The 22636-nt window shown below is 49.2% G+C and overlaps 9 protein-coding genes across 9 annotated transcripts; 2 read left to right on the forward strand and 7 right to left on the reverse strand.

Moving 5' to 3' along the window:
• Positions 1-19: 19 nt before the first annotated feature.
• N7487_002087 (uncharacterized protein) lies at positions 20-3592 on the reverse strand (the record flags this gene model as incomplete). Its single annotated transcript, XM_056869834.1, has 2 exons — positions 20-3305; positions 3378-3592. The coding sequence occupies 2 exons, from the start codon at positions 3590-3592 to the stop codon at positions 20-22; spliced, it is 3501 nt and encodes a 1166-aa protein (XP_056734618.1).
• A 944-nt stretch (positions 3593-4536) lies between these two features.
• On the reverse strand, positions 4537-4950 carry N7487_002088 (mediator of RNA polymerase II transcription subunit 31; the record flags this gene model as incomplete). The annotated part of the gene is made up of 1 exon (XM_056869835.1): positions 4537-4950. The coding sequence occupies one exon, from the start codon at positions 4948-4950 to the stop codon at positions 4537-4539; it is 414 nt and encodes a 137-aa protein (XP_056734619.1).
• A 294-nt stretch (positions 4951-5244) lies between these two features.
• On the reverse strand, positions 5245-5727 carry N7487_002089 (uncharacterized protein; the record flags this gene model as incomplete). The annotated part of the gene is made up of 1 exon (XM_056869836.1): positions 5245-5727. The coding sequence occupies one exon, from the start codon at positions 5725-5727 to the stop codon at positions 5245-5247; it is 483 nt and encodes a 160-aa protein (XP_056734620.1).
• A 340-nt stretch (positions 5728-6067) lies between these two features.
• On the reverse strand, positions 6068-6307 carry N7487_002090 (uncharacterized protein; the record flags this gene model as incomplete). Its single annotated transcript, XM_056869837.1, has 1 exon — positions 6068-6307. One exon carries the CDS (start codon positions 6305-6307, stop codon positions 6068-6070), a length of 240 nt encoding a protein of 79 aa, XP_056734621.1.
• Positions 6308-7340: 1033 nt separating this feature from the next.
• N7487_002091 (Pal1 family protein) lies at positions 7341-9111 on the reverse strand (the record flags this gene model as incomplete). The annotated part of the gene is made up of 4 exons (XM_056869838.1): positions 7341-8098; positions 8179-8590; positions 8646-8890; positions 9057-9111. The coding sequence occupies 4 exons, from the start codon at positions 9109-9111 to the stop codon at positions 7341-7343; spliced, it is 1470 nt and encodes a 489-aa protein (XP_056734622.1).
• Positions 9112-10907: 1796 nt separating this feature from the next.
• N7487_002092 (MCM DNA helicase complex subunit MCM2) lies at positions 10908-13880 on the reverse strand (the record flags this gene model as incomplete). The annotated part of the gene is made up of 5 exons (XM_056869839.1): positions 13824-13880; positions 13664-13773; positions 11296-13604; positions 11070-11239; positions 10908-11004 (listed from the first exon to the last, which is right to left on the reverse strand). The coding sequence occupies exons 1-5, from the start codon at positions 13826-13828 to the stop codon at positions 10908-10910; spliced, it is 2691 nt and encodes an 896-aa protein (XP_056734623.1). The 5' UTR covers positions 13829-13880.
• A 2442-nt stretch (positions 13881-16322) lies between these two features.
• Positions 16323-18122, forward strand: N7487_002093 (putative metaphase-anaphase transition protein (Mlo2); the record flags this gene model as incomplete). The annotated part of the gene is made up of 4 exons (XM_056869840.1): positions 16323-16411; positions 16476-16530; positions 16593-18024; positions 18092-18122. The coding sequence occupies 4 exons, from the start codon at positions 16323-16325 to the stop codon at positions 18097-18099; spliced, it is 1584 nt and encodes a 527-aa protein (XP_056734624.1). The 3' UTR covers positions 18100-18122.
• Positions 18123-18525: 403 nt separating this feature from the next.
• ssn3 (cyclin-dependent serine/threonine protein kinase SSN3) lies at positions 18526-20156 on the reverse strand (the record flags this gene model as incomplete). Its single annotated transcript, XM_056869841.1, has 3 exons — positions 18526-19594; positions 19649-19802; positions 20066-20156. The coding sequence occupies 3 exons, from the start codon at positions 20154-20156 to the stop codon at positions 18526-18528; spliced, it is 1314 nt and encodes a 437-aa protein (XP_056734625.1).
• A 456-nt stretch (positions 20157-20612) lies between these two features.
• On the forward strand, positions 20613-22129 carry N7487_002095 (putative MFS glucose transporter; the record flags this gene model as incomplete). The annotated part of the gene is made up of 2 exons (XM_056869842.1): positions 20613-20711; positions 20768-22129. The coding sequence occupies 2 exons, from the start codon at positions 20613-20615 to the stop codon at positions 22127-22129; spliced, it is 1461 nt and encodes a 486-aa protein (XP_056734626.1).
• Positions 22130-22636: the final 507 nt, after the last annotated feature.

Here is a 22636-nt window from a genome sequence, read left to right on the forward strand (position 1 = left end):
TGCAAATCAAACAAGAAGATCAATAGGGTGGCCGACCAAGGCCTCCGCTGACCTTTCGTCTGCGGTTAGATCCGCTCAGTGGAGCCTTGGAGGCGGGATTGGCAGTCGTCGGGCGGTTTCCATTCGTTGCCGCGGTCTCGCCGGGCGAGAGGAACCCATCCAAGAGCTTTCTTAGCTGATCTTGGTGGTCGCCATCTAGGGAATCGGACTCGTAGTCAGTTAACACTTCGGGGATTCCAACTGTGGCAAGGCTGTAGTTGGACCGGCTCTTGTTGCGGTTTAGAGGCTTGTTATTTAAGGCACTGGTTTCAGCCCTATCCCTCGCCGCCGAGGGACCCGGCGCGGTGTATGGACGATTATATGAGCCCAGCGAGCGCTGTGAGTCATTCGGTAAACCACCTGGGATCGACAGGCCGACTGGGATTGGTGGAACGGGAGGGATTTCTGTGTTTGAATCAACGCGATTCTGGGATGGCGCACTCGGGGATTCATCGGTTGGGGCTTCATCGCCTGATAGGACAAATGCCGCGGCCGAAGCGCGGGGTGTGTCTGTTCCATCTTCCTCGGGTGTCTGTTGACTCTCTGGTTGTATTGAGGTAGCATCTCCGTCTATCTCGGAAACAGAGAAGTTGCCGCTGACCATGCTATCGCTCCCGGAAGAAATAACACTAGCATTCGATGCGTCAAGTCGTCCACGTAATGGACTAAGGCGTCGAGCATGGTCGTCGTTAGTAACTGAGAGCACGCGTCGAAGCTCATTAACGCGAACGGGAGAGCCTCTGCTCGAGCCGTGGGATGATGAGCCTGATATCTCTGGAACGCTCATACGGCGGGGAAATTGAGAGCCGGCGGGTGAGCCATTTGTAGCCCCGTTGGTTTGGGTCTGATTGTTGCGAGCATTTTGAGTAGCCCGAGAGCCATTGATCGATGGCGTTCCAGTGCTTTCCTTATCGACAGCTGCCAGGCACGCCTCGCGAGACCACGGAGACAACATCTGTTCTTTTACGACAGACGGGAGGCCACTCTCAACCTGGGATGTCACTGCTCCTGTGGGGTGCCCAAGGACCGGGAATGTGAATCCTCGCGCGGGAGAAGAAGCCGAGGGGCTCTGTGGAGGAGACGATATCGAATTGCGATAAGACTCTTCAATCAAATAGACAAGTCCGTCAACATTACGGAAGGGCGTCAGTGAAGGCGGGGAGGTGGAGTCATTGTCAGACCTCTTCTCGCTGCCAAATACAATGGCATACAGATCGACTGGGGGCAGGCGGATTTTGGAAAGCCAATATCCCTTGCCCTGTCGCTCTTGAATCTCGTTACTTATCTCAAGACCCACGGGGGAGGACTGCATTTCGAAATGCTCAGACAGCGCCAGAAGGTATCCATGTACCAAGCTTCCAATATTAACGCGAGCTGCGACGGAACTCAGATCTATAGATGTAAACAAGTCGTCTTGCAATTTAAGGACCATAGGAAGACCGAATTGAGCGGCATTCACCCCGAGCTTTTCGACAAGTTTTGCAAGAAGAAGGTGCAGCAGAAGAATCTCGGCTTCCTCGGCAGCTGTCTCGAGTGCAGCATCGTAGATAGCCAGGTGCAGAAGACGGAGGAAGTTCGACTGTGCCACCAGCGCCACTTTGTCCCTCTGATTCGCAGGGGCCGAGTTACCTCGTCGATTCGATCTATCCGTCTGCTCGGTGTCTCTTTTGGGGGTTTTGATGTACTTGGGTGAATCCAATCTGACCTTGAGGTCATTCCCATTCGTCTCAATCTGCAGCCATGACAGGAATGCATCGGTGTATGCATAGCGAACATCGCGATCCGGATCACGAAGAAGTACTTGGGTTCCTTCCCACACATGGATTCCGACTGGCTGTCTAGATTCCGCACCAGACATGGTTGCTGGGGTCCTTGAGCTGGCCACAATCAAGATAGCCTTGACGGATCGCAGAGCGGTCAGTTTAGCAGTAGCATGGGAGAAGCTTTCTGTGCTTGCTTTGTCCCCATTTGTCTCGGAACCGGAGTTTGTTGACCCATTATGTACTCCAGATTCGTGAACGGTTGCCAATGTGGATGGCGCAGAACTATCATGGTGGGGATTAGGCTTGAAACGCCTAAGAATAGCACGCATCATGTCTGCGATTTGGTCACCGTAGTAGATGTGCGTTGCAAGATCTCCAATACACTGTTCCAGTAGCGTAAGAAGATCCTGTCGTCGGGGAGAGATTTGAACCACAGTGTCAATTTGTCGATTTAGTTTCTTCTCAGATTGTGCAGACCCAGTACGCTCTGGCGGTGAGAGTATATCAGAAGCATAATGCATGAGTCCAAAGAGGATGTCCATGACGCTGAGTCCAATCATGTTCACAGAAGACCTGAGAAGCCAATCGACCACGGAGAGGATGGTGAATGATGACTCTAAAGCATCCTCCTTGGGGCTTGTATCGTGGAGAATCTCCATGGCTGTGATCAAGATGATAAAACGAACTTGCACCGGGCACCAGTTCGCAATGAGTTCGATCAGAGATGTTGCCCAGTTGCCAGTTTTGCCCTTGATGATCTCAACACGCTTTTCGCTTTGTGGGAAACCCTTGCTTGCGATGAACTGTAGAATGACCGTGACTGCAATACGGATCTGGCCCCGATTGCTTCCCGAGACGATTGTTTGCTCGAGACAGCGGAGTGCCAAGAGGCGAGCGTCCAGTTCCGCCTTTCGATCCGCTTCAGCGGCTGACTGTGCTGCCAGCTCGGGGTCACCCTCTGCCGTGTCCACTGTGTGCACTGTGTTGATGCTCATTCGGCGGGGCTTGGGCGCCTCACGTTCAGTCGGATCAGATTCGGTTAGCTTGGCCTTCAATGTCATAAGAAGATCTTCATCTTCGGAATAGAGGTTCTTCAGTATAACCGGCAAACAGAGCTTCAGCGACACTCCTCCATCGGCGGCCAGGGTCTCTGAGCTGACCACAGCTCTAATAGCTCGCAGTCCCGCATTTCTCCATCGGATGGCCACCTGCGGGCTAAGAGGTGCGTTCGAGTTGGATGTAAATTCCGGGTCGGCAAGGGTGGTGTAAGTTCGCACGACTTCTCGGTATTGTTGTGCGAGGCCCTGGTCAGCCGCAATGGCTGCAATGTCCTGGTACCGACAGAACATCTCGAAGGTGACAATCGATTCCTCTACCATATTTATATCATTGGATCGGAGAACGGTATCGATTACTGTCATGACGGATCGGGCGTAGATAGGAAGGTCGCGGGGAACTTTTTCAATGAGGGCAGCCAGGATATGCAGCGCCACCTGAACATTCCTGTGCAATGAGATCGGTCAGCCATTCATCTTATCAAGTCCGATGATTGGGGCGATCATAGTTTGTGCTCACCCTATTCTGCGTCTCCAGACATCCCGGGCAACTCTTTTCTCCAGGAAACCGCCGACCTTGGTCAGTTTGCTGCGGCGCGTGCTCGTATAATACAGCAGGTAAGAGAGTTCACTGGGATTCGGCCGGACCTCCGACACCCCCTTTTGGTATTTTGGATAACATTTCAATGTCAAGACCTGGTGCTTTGGCCGACAAGACTGGCGAACGGACTCCATTGGAAACGTAATGGCATATGCAGTTTCCAAGTGAGGGGTCCACGAAAGAGTGCGACGGACTTCTTATGTGAGGAAAATAAATTGGAGACAAGCCGAAGTGCTTGAGGACGGACTAGTTGAGGGCCATGGGAAAGACGTTGATGTCCGGCGCAACGTGGACCAGTTGACGATAACGGGGTTGAGGGTAGTAGTTCAGGGCCGATTACCAGGGGGTGGGGCTCTGTTCAACGTTGTAACCGGAGTCTGAAAAAAGGCACAATCTTCAAAATGAACTTTGTATTGAGTAAACAACGAATGAAATTTGAAAAGGGGAGATGATTGAAGAAGGGGAAAAAAAAAGAATAAGATTGGGCTCTCGGGATCTTCGGGCGCATTCTATACATTCACTTGGTGTAGGTGTCTAGTCTTACATATATGTCTGTATATTATAAGTCCTTTGGAGCTTCAAATGTTAATTCTTTTGGTATTTTTTCATATTCTGCTTCACATTGCAAATGATTTGCTCAATTTGAGATAATAATGCTAATTGTAATTGCCACGGCCACCTTTGTTGCCCAGAGGGGTGGCGATAACCCCAAAATGACATAGCGTCTTCAGGTATATCATAGGCACAATAGTACAGGAGAGAATTTCCCACCTGGTTCTTTCCCCCGCAATTCTCTGCCACTGTCGTCAGAGCGAAAAGTCGGGGGCGATCGCTGGGGTGTTCGATTGACAACTCCGGGGCCTCGGGAGCCTGGGGATCCTCGGTCGCACATGAAGCGCATTCATGCAACTCCCATGCTCAACTTTGTCAAAAGCCGAGTTCGGTGGGAATGAAATCATCAAAGTGTAAAATGTCATGTACAACTTAGATCTGCCAGGGGGCACGTTTTGTTCGTATGTTTTGCAGGAAACAAGCGCATCTCGGTCGCATCGAGCGAAGGGTCAGAATTCAAGCCCCCTCACGTCTTTCCATTTTGACCATCTTCCTGCTTTTCATCTGCCGTGTCCGTCTCGGTCTGGGCTGGTTCAGGGACACTGACCCCTGCCAAACCTTCAATGACCTGGGGTAGAATAATGTCACGGCGGAAGGTGTCTTCCTGGAGCAGTCGAAGCGCTCGCAGTGTGGGGCCAGGGTGGGTGAGGAACTGAGAGTATTCGGGTGTCTTCCAGTAAGAGTAGAGGTAGGCTAGGTAGGCTGCAAATGCCTCGGCGTCTGGCGAAGAGGAATCGTCGTCATCGTCGGCACGAGAGATACCCAGAAGATTGGGATAAGTGACTGCCAGGTGCGACAGATAGTAAGGGTTGGCAAGAGATGAGACGAATTCAAGCTCGAGAGTAAAGCGCGGGTTGGTCAGGGTTGGTCGATCCTCCATGGTGGTTGATGTAGAGAAGCTTGGAGTGAAATGGCAGAAGCTGGTGAGAGCTTCAAAGGTGAGGTTTCTACGGGGAGCGATAACGTCCACTCTGGTTAAAAGGTACACAAACGTCCGAAGTATAGAAGTAGATATTTCTACCAGACTAACTTAGCACTCATCTCCTCTACCCTTGATTCATCTATGTCTTTTTAGATGTATATAAAAGCAGTAAAAAAAATCTCCCTATATATAACCTTTCATATAACTTTTAATGATACCCTTCTGCCCACCTTCTCAATCCCGACAGCCACTTCAATGTTCAATTATCTTCTCCAAAAGCCCAGCCTTCTCCAACATAGGCCTAGCACACTCTTGAGTCCAGCAAGAGACCTTCAACCGCCTCATCCCAGCTTGTGTGGAGCCAGACAAAGTCAAGGAAGTTGTCGTATACTGCTGATTCTCCGTGACTACGCACAGCGCCTCATCCCAACTACGAGGATAGTTCTCAGTAAGGGTAGTTCCTATTAGCATGAGGCTTTCTCCTGTTTCCTTGGCTTCATGAGCCATGATGGTCGCACGATCGTAGTATGGGTGGGTTCCGGCACCGTTGGAGGCAATGAAGTGAATATGGCCGAGGTCTTCGTTGGTTTTAACAAAGATTGCGGAGTCGCCTTCTGGAGGGGAGGAATCGAAGTTGTATTTGACAATGTAGACTTTGTGTCTTTGGGGCTCAGTCAAAGTGACGTTCACCATGGTGTCGGTGATGTTCTCTGTGGTATTGCTGGTATTGTTCATGGTGTAAAGTTGGCCTCAAGGGTTTCTCTTGTAGAAGGAGAGATAGAGAGCCCGATGATCAGTAAAATTGGTGATAATATCGAGAAAGATTTACACGGCGAACGTTCACTCTTAAATACCCTTTGTCTCTTGTTCTATTCTTATTTCTCTTTATATTTATCTCCAAAGAAGTCACAAAGCGCCTCTCCATTGTTTGAGGTATATTCTTGTCTCCAAGCCAACACGTACTAAGGCTTGAGTATTACTCTATCTATAGAAGCCAACTTGTAAGCCTACATATACCAATAGGTTCAATACACAAACTATATGCACAACAAACCAACAGACAAGCCTCACTATCTTAACGCATGGAACCACAGGAGCGCATCAAGATACCGTTTCTTTCCAACATTTCTTGAGCCTGGCGGCAACACAAATCTGTCTCCTCGCGAGACATGGCCACTATCATGTGTTCCCCGCCCCTCTGCGTGTCAGGCAGGTTATGCAGCAAAGAGTCCCATTTCTTGGGGTGTTTCTCGGACGGGGTGCATACAGTGTATACAGTATATACATTGAGTAGTCTCGACGAGAATTGGCCCATGGTGATGATATATGGCTGCGATCTAGGAGGAGTAGAGAACTTGGCCATGAGATAGACCTGGACATGATACACAGGTTCTCGTGGCAAATGTTACTTTAAAAATATCCTGAGAATCCTTACTAGTCTACAACATCATGATATATATGAAGTCACAGCTAGAGTATAAGCACCATTAGTTTCCATCACTAGCCCAAATAATCCGTGGACTTTAGATACAGGGCTAGTAACGACGTTTTATTTGAGATGCCATCCATAGAGAACAAGTCTCTTCAAATGGAGGGTGGAGGGGACCGAGGGCAAAACTTATGTTGGACGAAACTTATACATATGCACGATACTTGGCTTAACGGTCAGTGCGTTCAAAAAACCCCACATTTACATGTTTCATTGCTATGAAACGTACGAAATCCAACAATAAGAGTATGGTCATCGATTCCCCAATCTAAGCCATAGGCTCTACAGTGCTTATCCACCGGTAGTGTGATGATATTACACATGACTGGGTGTCATGAAATCGTAGCATGGTCACTAAATGCCAAGTCTAAGATATACATGGCTATATAGTACTCCAGATAGATAAGGGATGAAACCATGTTGGAACCAATAAGTTCAATTATCATATCCTATTCAAAGATACTGATATGGGGAACAACGATCGGGAAAAATACATATTTCTGAAAGCAAGGCTGAAATTGAGATACAAGAAGAGAATAAACCGTGAAAAACTCCGAATCATAGCCATGATCTGAAGGTGTTAAGATCAGGGCCTTGTGTTTCATGGCGGTGTGGAATTAGAAGCGTTTTGAAGCATTCTATTCCGAAATATATGAACGCCATGTTGAGCACCATGTGTTCGGTGCTCGATGCTGGGTATTAACGTGTGGAATCACCCCTCCTCATTGAGGAGTTAGATGGTGAAATGGAGAGGGAATCATGAGATTGACACATCCCGGAGGTGCACCCGAGTGAGAAAGGCCCGCTTGCTACATCGATATATTTCCAGGACAGGCTCAACGTGTGATTGTTAGGTCACTCAGTCACTGGTCCGTCTCTCCGGCTTGGGTTTGCGCAGACTCTTCATCCGGTTCAAGAACCCACCACCAGCACTAGGGTTAAGCCTCGACTCTTCGTAAGGTCGGTCGTTGGTGATCTTGCGCTCCATTTGCTTGGGACTACTAGACGATCGAACTCGGCCGCCTTCAAGACGAGCTTCGATACTCGATCCCTTCTTGTCCCACTCTTCCTCATATTCTTCTTCTTGGAAGTAGGGGTTTCTTTCGTTGGCCCGGGCGGATCCAGAATGACTGGAGCTCACCTGTGGTGCAACCGGAGGGAAGTTGTCTGTTGGAGAAGCCATGCGGCCAGGCCCAGCTCCCCGTCCACGTAGTCGCTGAGCCAAACTCTTCTTTCGTGCAAGGCCACCATTCGGTGCCAGACTGCTTTCATTCTCGCTCTGACGGCGTGCCATGGCAGATCGACTAGCTGGAGCTCCATCGAGGAAGGTGCTGGTTCCCAGTCCCATACTCTGTGGTCCATGAATCGGGTCCACCCGGGCAGTGGGATCCATAACGCCCGTCTCAGCATTGCGGCGACCAGCGGTGGAGAAGTCGTTGTGGCCTTCCTCCATCCTTCCATGGAAAAGATTGAGATCGATGTTCGAGTTGTTGGGACCTGCGCCGCCCAGAGCCATGTTGGAGGAACCTTTGGGGAAGGCTTGCATTGGCGCAGTACGCACGCCGCGGCGATTGCGGTGGGGGTTGCAGGCATCAAATGGGCCATCGTGGTGGAACACTATTAGTATAGTTAGCATATGAATCATAGACATGTAAACGAGAAAGAGGGAAAAAACAAAAAAAGCGGGCGATACTTACTTCCAGTACCGTAGATACTCGTCACATCCAATTTATCAATGATATCAAGTCGTCGGTCCTTGCGGCCCGAGCGCGATTTGCCGTCTTTGCTGCGACTCTCGCGCTCGCGATGACGCCGTTCGCGTCGGCGCTTCTCGTCATCATCAACATCCAACAACTTCGAACCTCGGTCCATTACCGAAGACTCCGAGTTCCGGCGGGGACGACGGAGCGCCTTGTCCTTGACGGTTTGGGACGAAGTAGGGGGATCGGCGAATATGTCAAGCGGGTCTTCCTCTTTCACTGCGGCCGATCGTCCTGATGGACGCTCCCTTGAAGGTCTGTTGCGATTCGAGGAAGTACGTTGGGTTGCGTCAGATGCCGTAGGCCGAGGACGATTGGCCTGGGGAGCAGGCTTGAGGGAGAGGGACTCCTGTCACGAAATTAGACTTGATTTGAACACATAGGTTCAATGCTCTCAAACCTACAAAAAGCTCTCGAGTGTTGCTCGACATATCGTTCTTCTCAATCGGAGAGATCATGCTGACGCCAGTTGACATGCCAGGGGCTGACTGCGGAGACATAGCCTCTGTGTCGTCTAAGAAGGGATTTGTGGAGCGTGGGCGTTCCGGGCGATTCGATGAAACAGATCCAGCAACTGAGGGCGAAAGAGCGCGATTTCGGAAGGGGTTATTAGAGCCAAAACTGGCTGCTGTTGGAGAAGCTTGGTGTTCTGTTGGTCGTAGCGATGCTTTCAATCAGCCACGGGTCTTAAAAAGATGTAGATTTTGGACCCGAAAGTCCAGGGAAGGTGTCATTTTAAGGATCAGGGGGTCCAACCATCCCCAGCGGTAACGCATAAGATTCAGTCATTTGGGAAGGTCCTTCAGGTTACGTACCTTGCGGGGCCAGCGAGATGCCAGGCGCATAACCAAGCGCTGGAGTGGCATTCATTGTGAAGGATAATTCGCCTCTGAAACAAGGTGTGGGTGGAGAGGCCGTTTGCGTTCAATGAGATGCCGCGTTAGGTGTCGCACGAATGCGGAAGAAAGTGGCAGGAGGCCTTGCTGAAACAGTGATAATCAGGGGTAAAACGATATAGACGATCAGAGTGGAAGGACAATAATCAGGGTATAACAAAAATCAAAGACAAAGAGAGATAAAAGAGAAAACAGAAAAAAAAAAAGAAGTCTTAAGGGAAGAAAGGAGGGGGGCAAGGGGAAGAGGGAACACGGGAGAGGCGAGCATACGTAAAATGCCCAGTGATCGTCTCCTTGGGGAAGAACTTGTTCTCTTTTACTTGACTTTTGTATGGGCCCTGTCGATCTTTCGATTTCTTTCTTCTCTTTTTGTTTTACATCTGCTGTCTATCCTATGTTATGCCTGGTCTACTTTTTTTTTTTTTTGAAGAAATCCCCAGACTGGTTAGAATATACTAGCCTCAGGGGCCAATTTAAATCCTAAGACTCCACATTGATAATCCGTGACAGTTGAAAGGTACATACGTATGTACTCCGTACTAAGTTTTAGTTATCTATGGATGTACAGTGAATTCGAACATCCAACATCCAACATCCAGCGACATCCAGAGACATCCCAGCTTATCAGGTACATAAAGGGGGAAAGATTCCTCGATTACCAAGAACACCCGGAATGACGTTGGCATTCCAGATTGATGTCATCTTCTATTTCTGGAATGTGAACAGATAGGTTACTTTCGATGTCTCTACATCTCTTACATGTTCTAGAGGGATCCAGAGTAGCCAATCTGCCGAGAGAGAGAGGAGGCCTTTGAATGGAGTACCAGCAGTTCCTGTGGATACTACGGAGTAATAGAAGGTTGGTTATGGTCAATGGCTGGTGCCTGGTACCTGTATATGACCAATTCAAATGATACCTCCATTGCATATAACATCTCGAATTTCGGATATTATACACTCTCCAGACAGCTTAGCTGGTATCGAGTATGCGAAGAAGTACTCGGTACTCGGTAGTTACTCCGTACTCCGTTGTATGTAACTAACTACATAGATATCGAACATTCCTCGGCTTGGAATGCGATCTTAGATAAGGTCATACCCCGAAGAAATATATATCAATTGAACTATCTAGCAACTACCGAGTAACTATATTGTTCAGATTGGACGTAAATTATGTAGATATACAGGGTATATACTCAACCCTAGCTCCAATGGAATATCTCAAGATGACCATCACTACGTTGTACTGCCGCGTGTCACCCCGACCCGCAGCCCTAGGGCTTAACGTAAGATCGGGCTGTGCCCGGATGTGGACGGAGATGTCTATTTTAGTCTACAAAGTAGGATATCTAATGTACGTATGTAAAAGTTATGTGTGAAAAAAAAGGAAAGATAAGTGTTGGGTGTTGTAACAAATCAGATATATATAGATAGGCCTATCGATATGTGTAGATGTGATTATAACTCAAAATGCCCTGTTATAGAGTGGCAAGAAGCGAGTTTAACCTGGCGTGTGCTTTCAGAAAACTACAGAGAGCTAATGCTGGACAGTGCAGCCTGCTTGCTACATTACAATTCAAGTTGACCTCAAATATGTAAACTCGAAATATCATTCATTGGTTTTCCATTCATTACCGTATCATGGCCCAATTCAAGAACGGAACCCCTGTCATAAACGCCACACACATAAAATGCAAACAAGATGGTATAAGACACAAAAAAGAAACCATGCAACTGGGGCACCCCCAGCCCTCCTTTTTAGAAGGCTGTTCAATGGGCGGTGGACTGAGCTCGTGGCAGGTGAGGGTTCGAGACGGGGATACCCGCACGACGCTTGGACTGGGGTTTGGGTCTGGAGAGGGTATATCTGGGAGGTAGGTATTAGTACAAGATTGTAATAGATTCAAGGTTCAAAAGAAACATAGAACATACTTGGCAAATGCACGCGAGAGTGCCTTCTTACAGCTGACCTTTTGGCTGCCAATGAACGAATCCACAGTAACAGCGATGGCACGGTCAATATCCAGCGAGGAGCAGTACTCCGACAAGCGCATCTTGCAGAAAGATTCTGCGATACGCATGATGGCTTCAAGGTGACGAACCTGGAAATTTGGAGTAAGAAAATTGTCAATGTATGGAAAGTAGAAAGATAACTTACTGTGATGGGGTATGCTCCAGTAGCAAGGGACTCGCGGCGCATGTCGGCGAAGAGACGGGCAACCTTGTCCTGGTCGATCTGATAAAGCTTGGGGTGGCAACGCTCTCGGGCATACATAATGTACTTCCGCAGGAGCTCTTGCGGGATCTCGCCCTCCTTCTCCTCTTCAGCTCTTTGCTTCTCTGCCGCGCGTTTGGCGATCTCCTCCTGTGATGGAGGAAGTCTCTGGCCGTCTCTATTGATGCGGTAACCCTCATTGTCAATGAGATGGCCATCGGTATCAACCAAGTCGCCCTTTTCGTTCCGGAGGGGACGGGCCGGGTTGGAACGGTGGTGTGACTCGATCACGAAATTGGCCAAGCGCTCATCCTCGGCAGGATCAACCAGGTCACGCACCACACAGAGAATATCGAAACGAGACAGGATAGGATCCGTCAAGTCGACATTCTCCGAGAAGGGGATTGAGCTGTTGTACCGTCCACCCTTGGGGTTAGCGGCGGACACGACAGCACAGCGAGCCTGCAATGTTGTTACAATACCGGCCTTGGAGATGGAAATAGTTTGCTGTTCCATGGCTTCGTGAATAGATGTCCGATCTTGGTCGTTCATCTTGTCAAACTCATCGATAAGACATGTACCCCGATCAGCTAACACAAGCGCACCACCCTCCAACGTCCATTCGCTAGTGAGAGGATCGCGGCGGACACTGGCCGTGAGACCGACGGCACTAGCACCCTGACCAGTGGCAAACACGGCACGGTGAGCGGTCTTCTCAACGAACTTGAGGACTTGAGACTTGGCGGTACCGGGGTCACCAAGAAGGAGGACGTTGATATCACCACGAATGTTCATCTTGCCCTGGGCCTGCTTGCTAACACCACCAAAGAGGGAAAGCGCAATAGCAGTCTTGACGTCTTGGTGGCCGTAAATACTAGGAGCCATAGAGCGGATAATCTTGTCCACAATATCGGGGTCACGGGAGAGGGCACGGATTTCGCGCTCATCCTCTTCTGTCAGGTTGAAACCAGCCAGCTGGTCATGTGCCTTGACTACATGGTTTGCCTCAATGACAGTGGCGAAAACCGGGAAGCCGTTTTTGTTGTTCAGTTGGGCATTGTAGCTGTTGCGGTAGACGCCGGTAATCTCAATCTCATCACCAGGTTTGGCAGTGTCGATCAGATCGGCAAGCAAAACAACCTCACGCTGCCGCGGCAGACGACCTGCGGGAACCGAGCCGGGGGACTCCTGCAAAGTCAACTTCTGATAGTTGCGGTAGACTGTCTTTTCCGAATTGACAGTGAAGGGACCACGCGACTGGCAGTTCTGACAGAACGAGATCTTCACCTCCGCACTAGCTTCTTGCTGGAATGGACCCAAGGTGATACCACACTTTTGACAGAGGAACATGACATACTTCAACTGCGGGAAGACACCGGTTCGACGGGTAACGACACCACTAACACGGATGAGGCAGTTGAGGTGCGACTGGCGCAGCTGGCGCAGAGTGTAAATGATGGGCACATCGGTGATGCGGACGTGGATCTCGTTGTGAATATCGTGATATTGGGGGTAGTGGAACAGAGTAACATCGAGCGCAACCTGATCAAATACCTTCAGAACTTCGGTGGGCTCGTTGGCGAGGAAGTATGAGAGAGCTGCCTTGGTCTCGCTGAGGTGGGCATAGGAGACTTCGAGTGAAGCGGAGTTCACCTCACCCAGAGTCTTGATTCGGTTACCGTAAACAGACTGACCGGTGGGGTCAATGAACTCTGTCAGGAAGGCCTTGAATTCACGGTAGATGGAGCGGAGGACCTGGGGCTGGGTCACCCAATCCGTAATGTTGGCTGCCTTCACATCTGCCAGTTCCTCCAATGACAGCTCTTCCATGCCCTCGTCGGCCATGTCAATATCTTCACGGTCCTCGTCATAATGGTGCCTGCGTCGTCGGGGTTGGCGTGAGAGGTCCAATTCCATATCGTCATCATCTTGTAAAAAGGCGGCAGGCATGCGGCGCCGACGTGCCAGTTCACGATCTCTTTGGTTCAGGCGAGCATCTAGCTGCCGACGAGTTCCTGCATCAAGTTCATCATGGTCTTCGTCGTCATCGATGTATGCTTCATTTTCATAGCGATCTTGCGCTGCGTCGCGATAATCCCGCTCGAAGTTGTCGCCGAACAGGTCAATTCCATCCTCATCTTCAGCCAATTCATCAATATCATCAATGTCTTGCACGAGACCTCTATCCTCGTCCTCATCTTCATCTCCCATGTCAAAGGGGATCGGGGGAGGGGATGAGCCCAAAGCGGTGGCTACACATAACCATTGTCAGTCATACATTGACACAGCCCAGACAAGGAAGCAAACATACGACTGGATGGAGGCAATGGCGCCGGGGAGGACATTTCATCCTCTCTGTCTCTCTTGCGAGTATTGGCCCCTCGGCCACGGTTTGCGGCCGAGTCGCTGGCTCGGAGCGGACTGTAGTGCATTAGTCTTTTGAGCGCAGAAAATTCAGGAGGCAGACTCACTCCATTGTGCGGGGTGTTTCAACTAGGAAATTTTAAAGAAAAAAATGGGCAATCGCCAGGAAATTATGAATATGGATAAGTGGTGTATATGTTTCGGGAGTTTTTTTTCCCAAATGTGTGGTAGCGTGGTTGATAGAATGAAGGGAGGGAGAAGGGGCGGCAAAGTTGAGTTGTGCAGCAAGTCGCGTGTTGGACGCGACGCGTTTCAATTAAGCACCGATTAGGAAGGTGGGCCACAGTTTCCTTCAACCCAACGCCTTCCTGGTTTCTCTTCACACTCCGTATTCCACACTTTCTTTTTATAATGCTGGAGAAATACAGTAGAAATCGAGATTTAAAAATAATTGAAACTACACCTGCAGCAAAAACTAAAATCGCAAAAAGTCAATGATCGACGCAGGGATCGAACCTGCGACCTTCTGTGAAACTCCAACATATGAAATGTAAGACAGACGCCTTAACCACTTGGCCAGTCGATCATGAATAGGTGAAAGTTTGTGAGAAGCACGAATTGTCAAGGCAATCATTTTCTATCGGTTTTGGCACAAGGTAGCACATATCTCCAGCGTGTCCTGGTAAGTCACTGGCAGAAATACAGTGGAGAGGAATGAAAGCTGCATCGGATAGCTTAAACTGTAGATACCACGAAAGATCTCGACCCGAATCGTATCGTGATCATGCATGAAAACTGAAAACTAGGATATTACTGGGACAAGAGGCTGGACACCTGGAGTAGCAGTTTTCGGACAGTGACATCTGCATCGACGAAGATATCAACGTCCGAGCTAGAGCGCCGAGATGAATAAAAGACAGAAGACCTGGAAGCCACCGATCCATGAAATATCGGAGGGGGCCTGTGATAGCGTAGACTCATAGTAGTTTTGGAACACACCGAAACTGGAAGCGTAGCCTTAAGTTAGGGCTACGACTAAGCGTCCCGCAACGACCTTAGTCCAGACATGAAACCCGCCATCGGGAGGTGGTGGAAGTGGTGCATTTGGCCTATCTCTCATGAGCGCATCAGATCAGTTGTCTGGGTACTTTTCTCCTTCTCTTTGCCAGTCTCAATTGCCCCAGACGTATAGGCTGGTATCTTTCCGGCAATAGTTGGCAAGCCAACAAGGAATTGTTCTCAGTAGAAAGGAGAAAAGTATGCGCAAGAAGCATAGATGAACTCGAAAGAAATTGAGACATGAGAAAACTTTGGAGGGGAGGGAAAAGGAATAATCGAGCTCCCAGAGCCCAAAATTCGAGCTGGTTAGAAATCAGTGGATGATCCCTGTCGTCTATAGTTCTTATCCGACATGCCCCTTTTAGAATCCAATATGTTTGCACTCTCATAGGATCTGAGCAAATTCGAAAGGCTCAAAAGGAAAGTGGTCATAGTTGCCTACAGGATGCGCCTTGGATTAGGGATAATGTGCCAAGGTGAGGGATAGCCTCACAAACCAAGCAATATCGGGAATTAACAGGAACATGCAAAGGGCCAATATTCCCGCAAAGTCAATAATATACAGCCTTGAAGAAGTTAATCTTTGGATTTCAAATCAAATGCGTCTTCAGGGCCACTGCAATACAGTATGTACCCGGGGGTGGGGCGGTGGAGTGGAGGCGGATATCACGCATCCCGCAAATACCACTTTGACCTTGTTTAGTCGCCTATTGTAGCCAAGGAGAACACCATAAACTACTTAAATACCGGAATGCATAATAATATTCCATATTATACGCGAATAATACTGCCTGATTTAGGATGGCAGTAGATGTATGGTCGAGTATCTGTGGAGTACTCTATGAAAGCTTCCCGGCGGATCAAGTACAATATCTGCTCTCGATTAAAGAAACACGGTCGAATAATTTATTCTCGGTTGTCGCCTCTAAACTTGAGCAGCATATTTTGATTCATACGATCTCTATTCTCCGCTTGTAGCCATCGCAGTGTGATTTCGAGATCCCAATCAGTGGGCCGACGTCGACAGTTGATATCGTGATCACAGTGCTGGTAGAACGAGCGGTATCAACAGCCAGGATCGGGCCCACCTGCATGCCTAGCGTGCTTGTTTGACCTTAAGAGGAGACCCATGAGGGGATTGTATGTGGTACTACGGAGTAACTATGTATAGGAGGCGGGTATCATTGTTTATCGTAGGCGGTGTAGGATGGCAAAGTAACATGAATTATTTTAAAAAAATAAGATTGTTCGACTGCTAAATATTTCCCTTTGACCTCACTCTGCTATGATCATGATGGCACATTAAACTAAAATTTATTATTAAATGATAGAGGATATTCTAAGTCTAAGTTGACATGATATTGGAAAGATGCTCCGCGCATCTAGACCGCTCTGATTTCGTAGGAATCTGCCGGCAGAAACTTTAAGTTATGTCGCGACTCTATCTCGTCGCGTCTTTATCCAACATATTGCCTTGACACCCGTGACTCTTAGGCCTTGAGCTATTTGCCAATCCTACAATAAAGACGCAGATAAACGCCCCAACAATGGACCCCACGCACTCGGTTGTTGCTCAGCTTGCTGAGGATGCCCGTAGTGAGAGCATGGGCTCCCAGAATTCCCAGACCGCGAAAGAGTATGACGCACTCCCCGAATACTCTCCCCCACACTAGGAAACCGATCATACTAACTCATTTAAGGTTTATTGAGTCCCAACTCCAACTAGAAGCAGATGCGCGTGAGGCTCTTCCTTATGTGAGTGTCTCGACAAAGCAGGTGGCGCGCGACTTGTTCCACAGCTGACCTATTGACTTTAGGCCTTTGACTCTTGCACATATGATCTTGGACCATTGCGACAGGTCCTCTTTGCATGTCTCACCTGCAATCCTCCTCCTACCGACTCGAACGAATCCTACACTGCCGCTGCCGTCTGTTACTCGTGCTCGATCGCTTGCCACGGTGAGCATACTTTAGTCGAGCTCTTCAACAAGCGCAACTTTGTTTGCGATTGCGGAACCACTCGTTTACCATCATCTTCTTGCTGCACACTGCGTGAAGATCCGGCAACCGGCAAGAAGGGCGTGCACTCCCAAAAGGCTGCAGCAGGCAACGCATACAACCATAACTTTCGCAATCAGTTCTGTGGGTGCGGTGAACAGTACGATGCGTATTCGGAAAAGGGAACAATGTACCAGTGTCTGGGACTTGGCACCGTCGAGACCGGAGGCTGTGGCGAGGACTGGTGGCACCCGGAGTGTCTTATCGGCTTGTCGCGTGATTGGAACAAGGCTACCCCAAAGGCCAATGGACTTGGCGGCGGTGATGCCACCAATGACGTTCCAGCAGAGGACGAGGAAGATATACTCCCACCTGGGTTTCCCGCGGAGGATGATTTCGACCATCTGATCTGCTTCAAATGTATCGACTCTAACTCCTGGCTCAAACCCTACGCGGGCACTCCTGGGTTCTTGCCGCCGGTTTTCCGGGAAGGTGGGCTCAAGAAGGCCTCAAATGTGATTGACGACCTGTCTGTACCAGCCACTGAGCCTAAGGAGACTGAGCCCAAGGAGATCGAACCTAAGGACCATGAGAAGACCGAGCAATCAAAAAAGCGCAAGGCAGATGACGAGGGGCTTATTGAAGGAGAGCCTGTCACCAAGCGAACTAAAGAAGAAGAAGCTTCTGTCGAGGAACAGCCATCGAAGGCCGTGAAGGAAGAGGAACCTACCAAGAAAGAAAGCGATGCTTCTACAAAGCCATTCGCCCCCAAGCACACCGAGCTCCCCAAGTCCACTCCAGTGGAATCGTTCTCACTTTTTGCCTTGGAAGATTTCCATGGTCAACTGTGCCGCTGCGTGGAGTGCTTCCCTAAGCTGGTTCCCCACCCCCAGCTTCGCGAAGAAGAGGATACATATGAGCCTCCCATGTCTGACGATGGCGAGGCTAATGGTGCCGCCAGTGTCGGCACGGGAAGCATCTACGATCGCGGCGAGGCAGCGCTCAACAACATGGATCGGGTGCGTGCCATCGAGGGTGCAATGGCATACAACCATCTGCGTGACAAACTCAAGGTGTTCCTGCAGCCCTTCGCTGAGAGTGGACAGGCTGTCAGTGCGGAAGATATCAAAGGCTACTTTGAGGCGCTGCGTGGCGATGAGCAAGGCATCAAAGATGCCGCTAATCACGCTTCTACTGTGGGTGGTGATGGTAAGGATGACACCAGCGGAGACAAGCGACACGAACAGAATGGTAAGTGACTATTAATTTCTTGTTCGATCTTCTGGCAATGATCACTCACTCTTGGCTTTGGTGGTAGGGTACTGATTGTCTTTTTACGCAATTATTTTCATCTTTTCGGCGTTATCATCATCGGGTGCTATCTGGGGGTTCTTCGGGGATGGTTCAACATGTACGATATTTGCGAATATGGGATTGGGAAATGGGAAATGATGGGAGGTATGAGTACAAATGGCGCATCCTATGCAATTGAAATGATCAGTATCTGATAGAGTTCGAATGACTCCTTTAATTGGGCATTAAATTCACGTTCATACAAAATACTTAGTGGTCTTGTAGCCTCTAGGGCTAAATGGCCAACCAAATCTCGCGTAAATCATCATGATGCAATTCCCCTAGTCATCGTAACGCTAACACCGAATTAAATGTATGATGTGGGTGGATATCATGGCCAGCCTATCCACACGCCGCAAAATATGATCAACACAGATATGCAGCAAGCAAATGAGAGGATTACTCCTTGAGGCGCTTGGAAGCCCTCATCAATGAATCATCCGGCAGTCCACTCCGTTTGGTGCCAGGAAGACTGCCGGTGCGAATATCATTGTCATCCTGGGTGACCCGACGGTGTGGGTATTTGCCCTCGATACCCTCGAAGCAGTTGCCGCTGATGGGGCCGCCATTGGTAAAGTACGGGTGCTCAAGGGCCTGCTCGGCGGTGATCCGTTTCGACGGGTCATATTCAAGCATACGCGACAGAAGATCGAAACCATCTGCACCGGGAGTGCCGGCACCGGATGTGGAAGTGTATCCGCCGTTTTTCAAACAACTCTGGTACCAGCCCTCAAGATTAGAGCCGCGATGGAAATGTGAAGGTTGGCGGTGGAGCACCAGGGACTGGAGTTGTGAATATTCGGGCATGGAGGCTAGGCCTGGCCAGGATTCTTTGCGGGGAAGACCGAGGATTTCAACAATCTTCATCATTTGATTGCGTTGGAAGGGGACTGTTTTCTTGCTGTCCATTTTGGCTTCTTCGCCTTTGAAGATTGGTCGGAGTGAGAGTAATTCGGCGAAGATGCATCCTATTGCCCACATATCGACGGCAGGAGTATAGTGTCGGCTCCCCATGAGCAGCTCGGGTGCACGGTACCAGATTGTGACAACGACTTTGTCGCCCGAGAATAGGGAGTTGAGTGGCTTGTAGAACAGACGGGCGAGCCCCAAGTCGCCGATGCGAATAGCACCGCTTGAGGTGACGAGGATATTGGCTGGTTTCAAATCACGATGCAGGACCCAGTTGGTATGCAGATAGAGCAGTCCATTCAACAACTGGAACATGATAGATCGGACCATGGGTGCTGGAATAGCATGTCGCTGAGGCTGGGTGTGATGATGAATGATCTGCAGCAGATCATGCTCTGTGTATTCAAATACCATGAAGATGCATTTGTCCTCCAGAATGATCTCTTCTAGTTGGACAACATTGGCATGCGAGAGTTCCGTGCACAATGCCATTTCACGGATAGCCGACTGCGATAGACCCGTGTACTGGATCGTTTCGCCTTCTTTGTCGGGCTTGAATCTGGATGAGGTTAGAATAAAGAAGAAATCGAATGTTGGAGGGGAATCCTTTTACTTCTTGATTGCAAACTCTCCTTTTTTGCCATTCTTGCCGACGGCCTTGTACACTCGGCCATAGGTACCGCTGCTGATGAAGCCTACTATATTATACCGATCTCGGACCCGGACTTTGCTGGTATAGCCACCGGGTCTTCTTGATTCAATGGCATCTGTATAAACCCCCTCGGTTAGCATATTCCGGTTGCCAGGTTGAGGATCGAATGTGTTGGCCAGGGTCCATTCCAATTGTTAACTAGTACCACAGAAACAACATCATCACAAAGAATCAAAGGGAAAGAGTTACCACGAGAATAGAATCCTCCAGAATTCAAGAAAGGGAAACCTTTTCCAAACATGATGGAGAGACAGGAAGAGACAAGGTGTTACACCAAGGAATCACGAGTAACCAGATTCAAAGAAGATATATAATTACCATCGACAGTAGCCTGGAGACTCCGTTTCAAGTTACCGACTCTGGTTCGCGAGAGAGAGCCGGAGGAAGAGGGCGGGTTGGTCAGACTCATTTGTGGATCAGAATGGGCCGGTGATGTTGTCACTCCATTGGTGGAGAGATACCCTTCTCCACGGTTTCCAGTTCTTTGAATATAAAAAAAGGATTGAAAGAACAGAAGAGAGATATTTCCAAGGTATATTATGTATTGTCTGAATTGTATAATGCGATAAGTTCAACCGAGTCAACGCTTAGTCAGATCACATGTCGAACGGCCTGGAAGGTTGTAGCTTCAACTTCTTGCAGCTTCAGCTATTCAACTGGTTCAAGTCATTTCCGAATGAAGGGGACCCTACGAACTAAATTCAATGTGAAATTTGGATACCTAGGCAGACATTTCTCGTCTGACCAATTTAACCTAAGATCATCTTATCTCTATCGGCAAAACGTCATCTTAGGCTCCGGACCTCCTCTTAACGTACCTTGAATCTGTCCTAAGGTCGTCGGTTGACCTAGAATTTGTCTCGCAATGGTTTTGGGTACATCAACTCAGTCGAGGGTTACACCATACCTAATATATCTCGTGTTTGTTGTCACGCTTGGCCCCCTTCAATTTGGTTTCCATCTGGTACGATATCCCCCCCTCTATGTACACTGAACATTACTGATACGTCGATTATCCAGGCAGAGCTCAATGCCCCCAAAGCCGTGATAACATGTGAACGTCAAGGGATTCATTCTTCGGGCATCCCTTTTCATGGTCTACCGCAATGCTTCCCTATGACCCCATCGCAATTCGGCCTCGTCTCCTCGATCTACACGCTCGGTGGTTTACTCGGAGCCCTGCTGGCGGGACCTATCGCGACCAAATACGGACGTCTGCTCGCATTACGAGCGACCACAGTGTTCTTTGTTCTGGGGCCTGTGGCAGAGACACTTGCACCGGCGATTCCTATCTTGAGTCTTGGTAGATTCCTCTCTGGAATTGGGTCTGGTGCTGCAATTGTGGTTGGTCCTATCTACATTTCGGAAATCGCTCCTCCCAGTGCTCGAGGCCTCTTTGGTGCTTTCACCCAGATTATGACCAATGTTGGTATCCTGTTGACCCAATCTCTGGGATACTTCTGGAGCGAAGCAAGCCTCTGGAGACTCATACTGGCTGTGGCTGGTATCGTTGGTGCTCTGGAACTTTTGGGGCTTTTCTTGGTACCAGAAAGTCCTTCATGGCTCGCGGAACACGAAAAGACCAGTCAGGCACGCCGGGTCCTGCAGCGGATCCGTGGTCGGGATGCCGATATTGAAGCGGAGATTGCGAGCTGGAGGACCACAGATGCCCCTGTATCTGGCGAGGAAGAATCCTTGCTCTCTCCATCTGGTGACAGGCCGCCTCAGAAGCCTGCAGTCACGTTTATGCAGGTTGTCAAAGACCCCTACTACCGCCCAGCTATTATTGCCGTGGTTGGCGTGATGGTCGCCCAACAACTCACCGGAATGAACAGTATTGTTATGTACAGCGTGTCCTTACTACAAAGCATCTTACCCACGACTGCTGCGCTACTCACGGTAATGATATCTGCGGTTAATCTTGTGATCACTCTCGCGTGCTCTCCACTACCCGATCGCATTGGTCGAAAATTGTGCCTAATGCTGAGCATCTGCGGTATGGGGTGCAGTTCTATACTTCTCGCGATAAGTATCTACATCAGTGCTAAGATCTTGACGGCGATTGCTGCCTTACTTTTTGTGGCAAGTTTTGCGGTCGGACTGGGCCCGGTCCCCTTCATCCTGGCCTCCGAGCTTGTGGGGCCCGAGGCTGTCGGCGCGGCACAAAGCTGGGCGCTGGGTGCCAACTGGATCGCAACTTTTGTGGTGGCACAATTCTTCCCAGTGCTTGATGATGCTCTTGGTGGTCGTGGGCAGGTGTACTGGGTGTTTGCGGCTATGGCCGGGTTGCTCGGGATCTTCATCTATCAATTTGTGCCGGAAACCAAGGGCAAAGCTAATGCTGACGAGGTTTGGGGACGAACAGACCGACGACAAGACTGACTTTAGATCTATCCTTTTCTACAAAATTCATAGCAATATAATTTCCAGCGCAGGGCTACGATATACGTAGTGGAATAGTATATGATGCGGGGTACTGCATACCATTCGTGCAGGGCCTTACGGAGTACATTGCATACATGAGTTTTCCTTTTTTAAAAAAATCAAAAGAGATACGGGGATATTCAGGGATATTCAGGGCATCGCTAAGTAAGTACATATGTACATAATAGGCATCCATTTTCCCTCTTTCACCCTGTAATAACTTGCGGTGTGGGGTCTTTCTTGATATCGACCCCCCCAGTTGCCCCCAATTCGCAGTGTTTCTTCCACTTTTCCCCTCAAGTTTCTCTACATTTCCATTAAGATCTTATGATCCTTTTAACCTATAACTATTTGAACCAATCCCTGTTTTTGAAAAGCAACTTTGGAAATTGCAGTGGGTAAATCCGTTTCTTGGCCTGTGATCGACCCGGAGCACAACCAGCGGATCGTCGATCAACGTCTGGG

This window comes from Penicillium crustosum (assembly GCF_028827405.1).
Source record: "Penicillium crustosum strain IBT 35664 chromosome Unknown utg000001l_segment0_segment0, whole genome shotgun sequence".
NCBI classification, from domain to species: Eukaryota; Fungi; Ascomycota; class Eurotiomycetes; order Eurotiales; family Aspergillaceae; genus Penicillium; species Penicillium crustosum.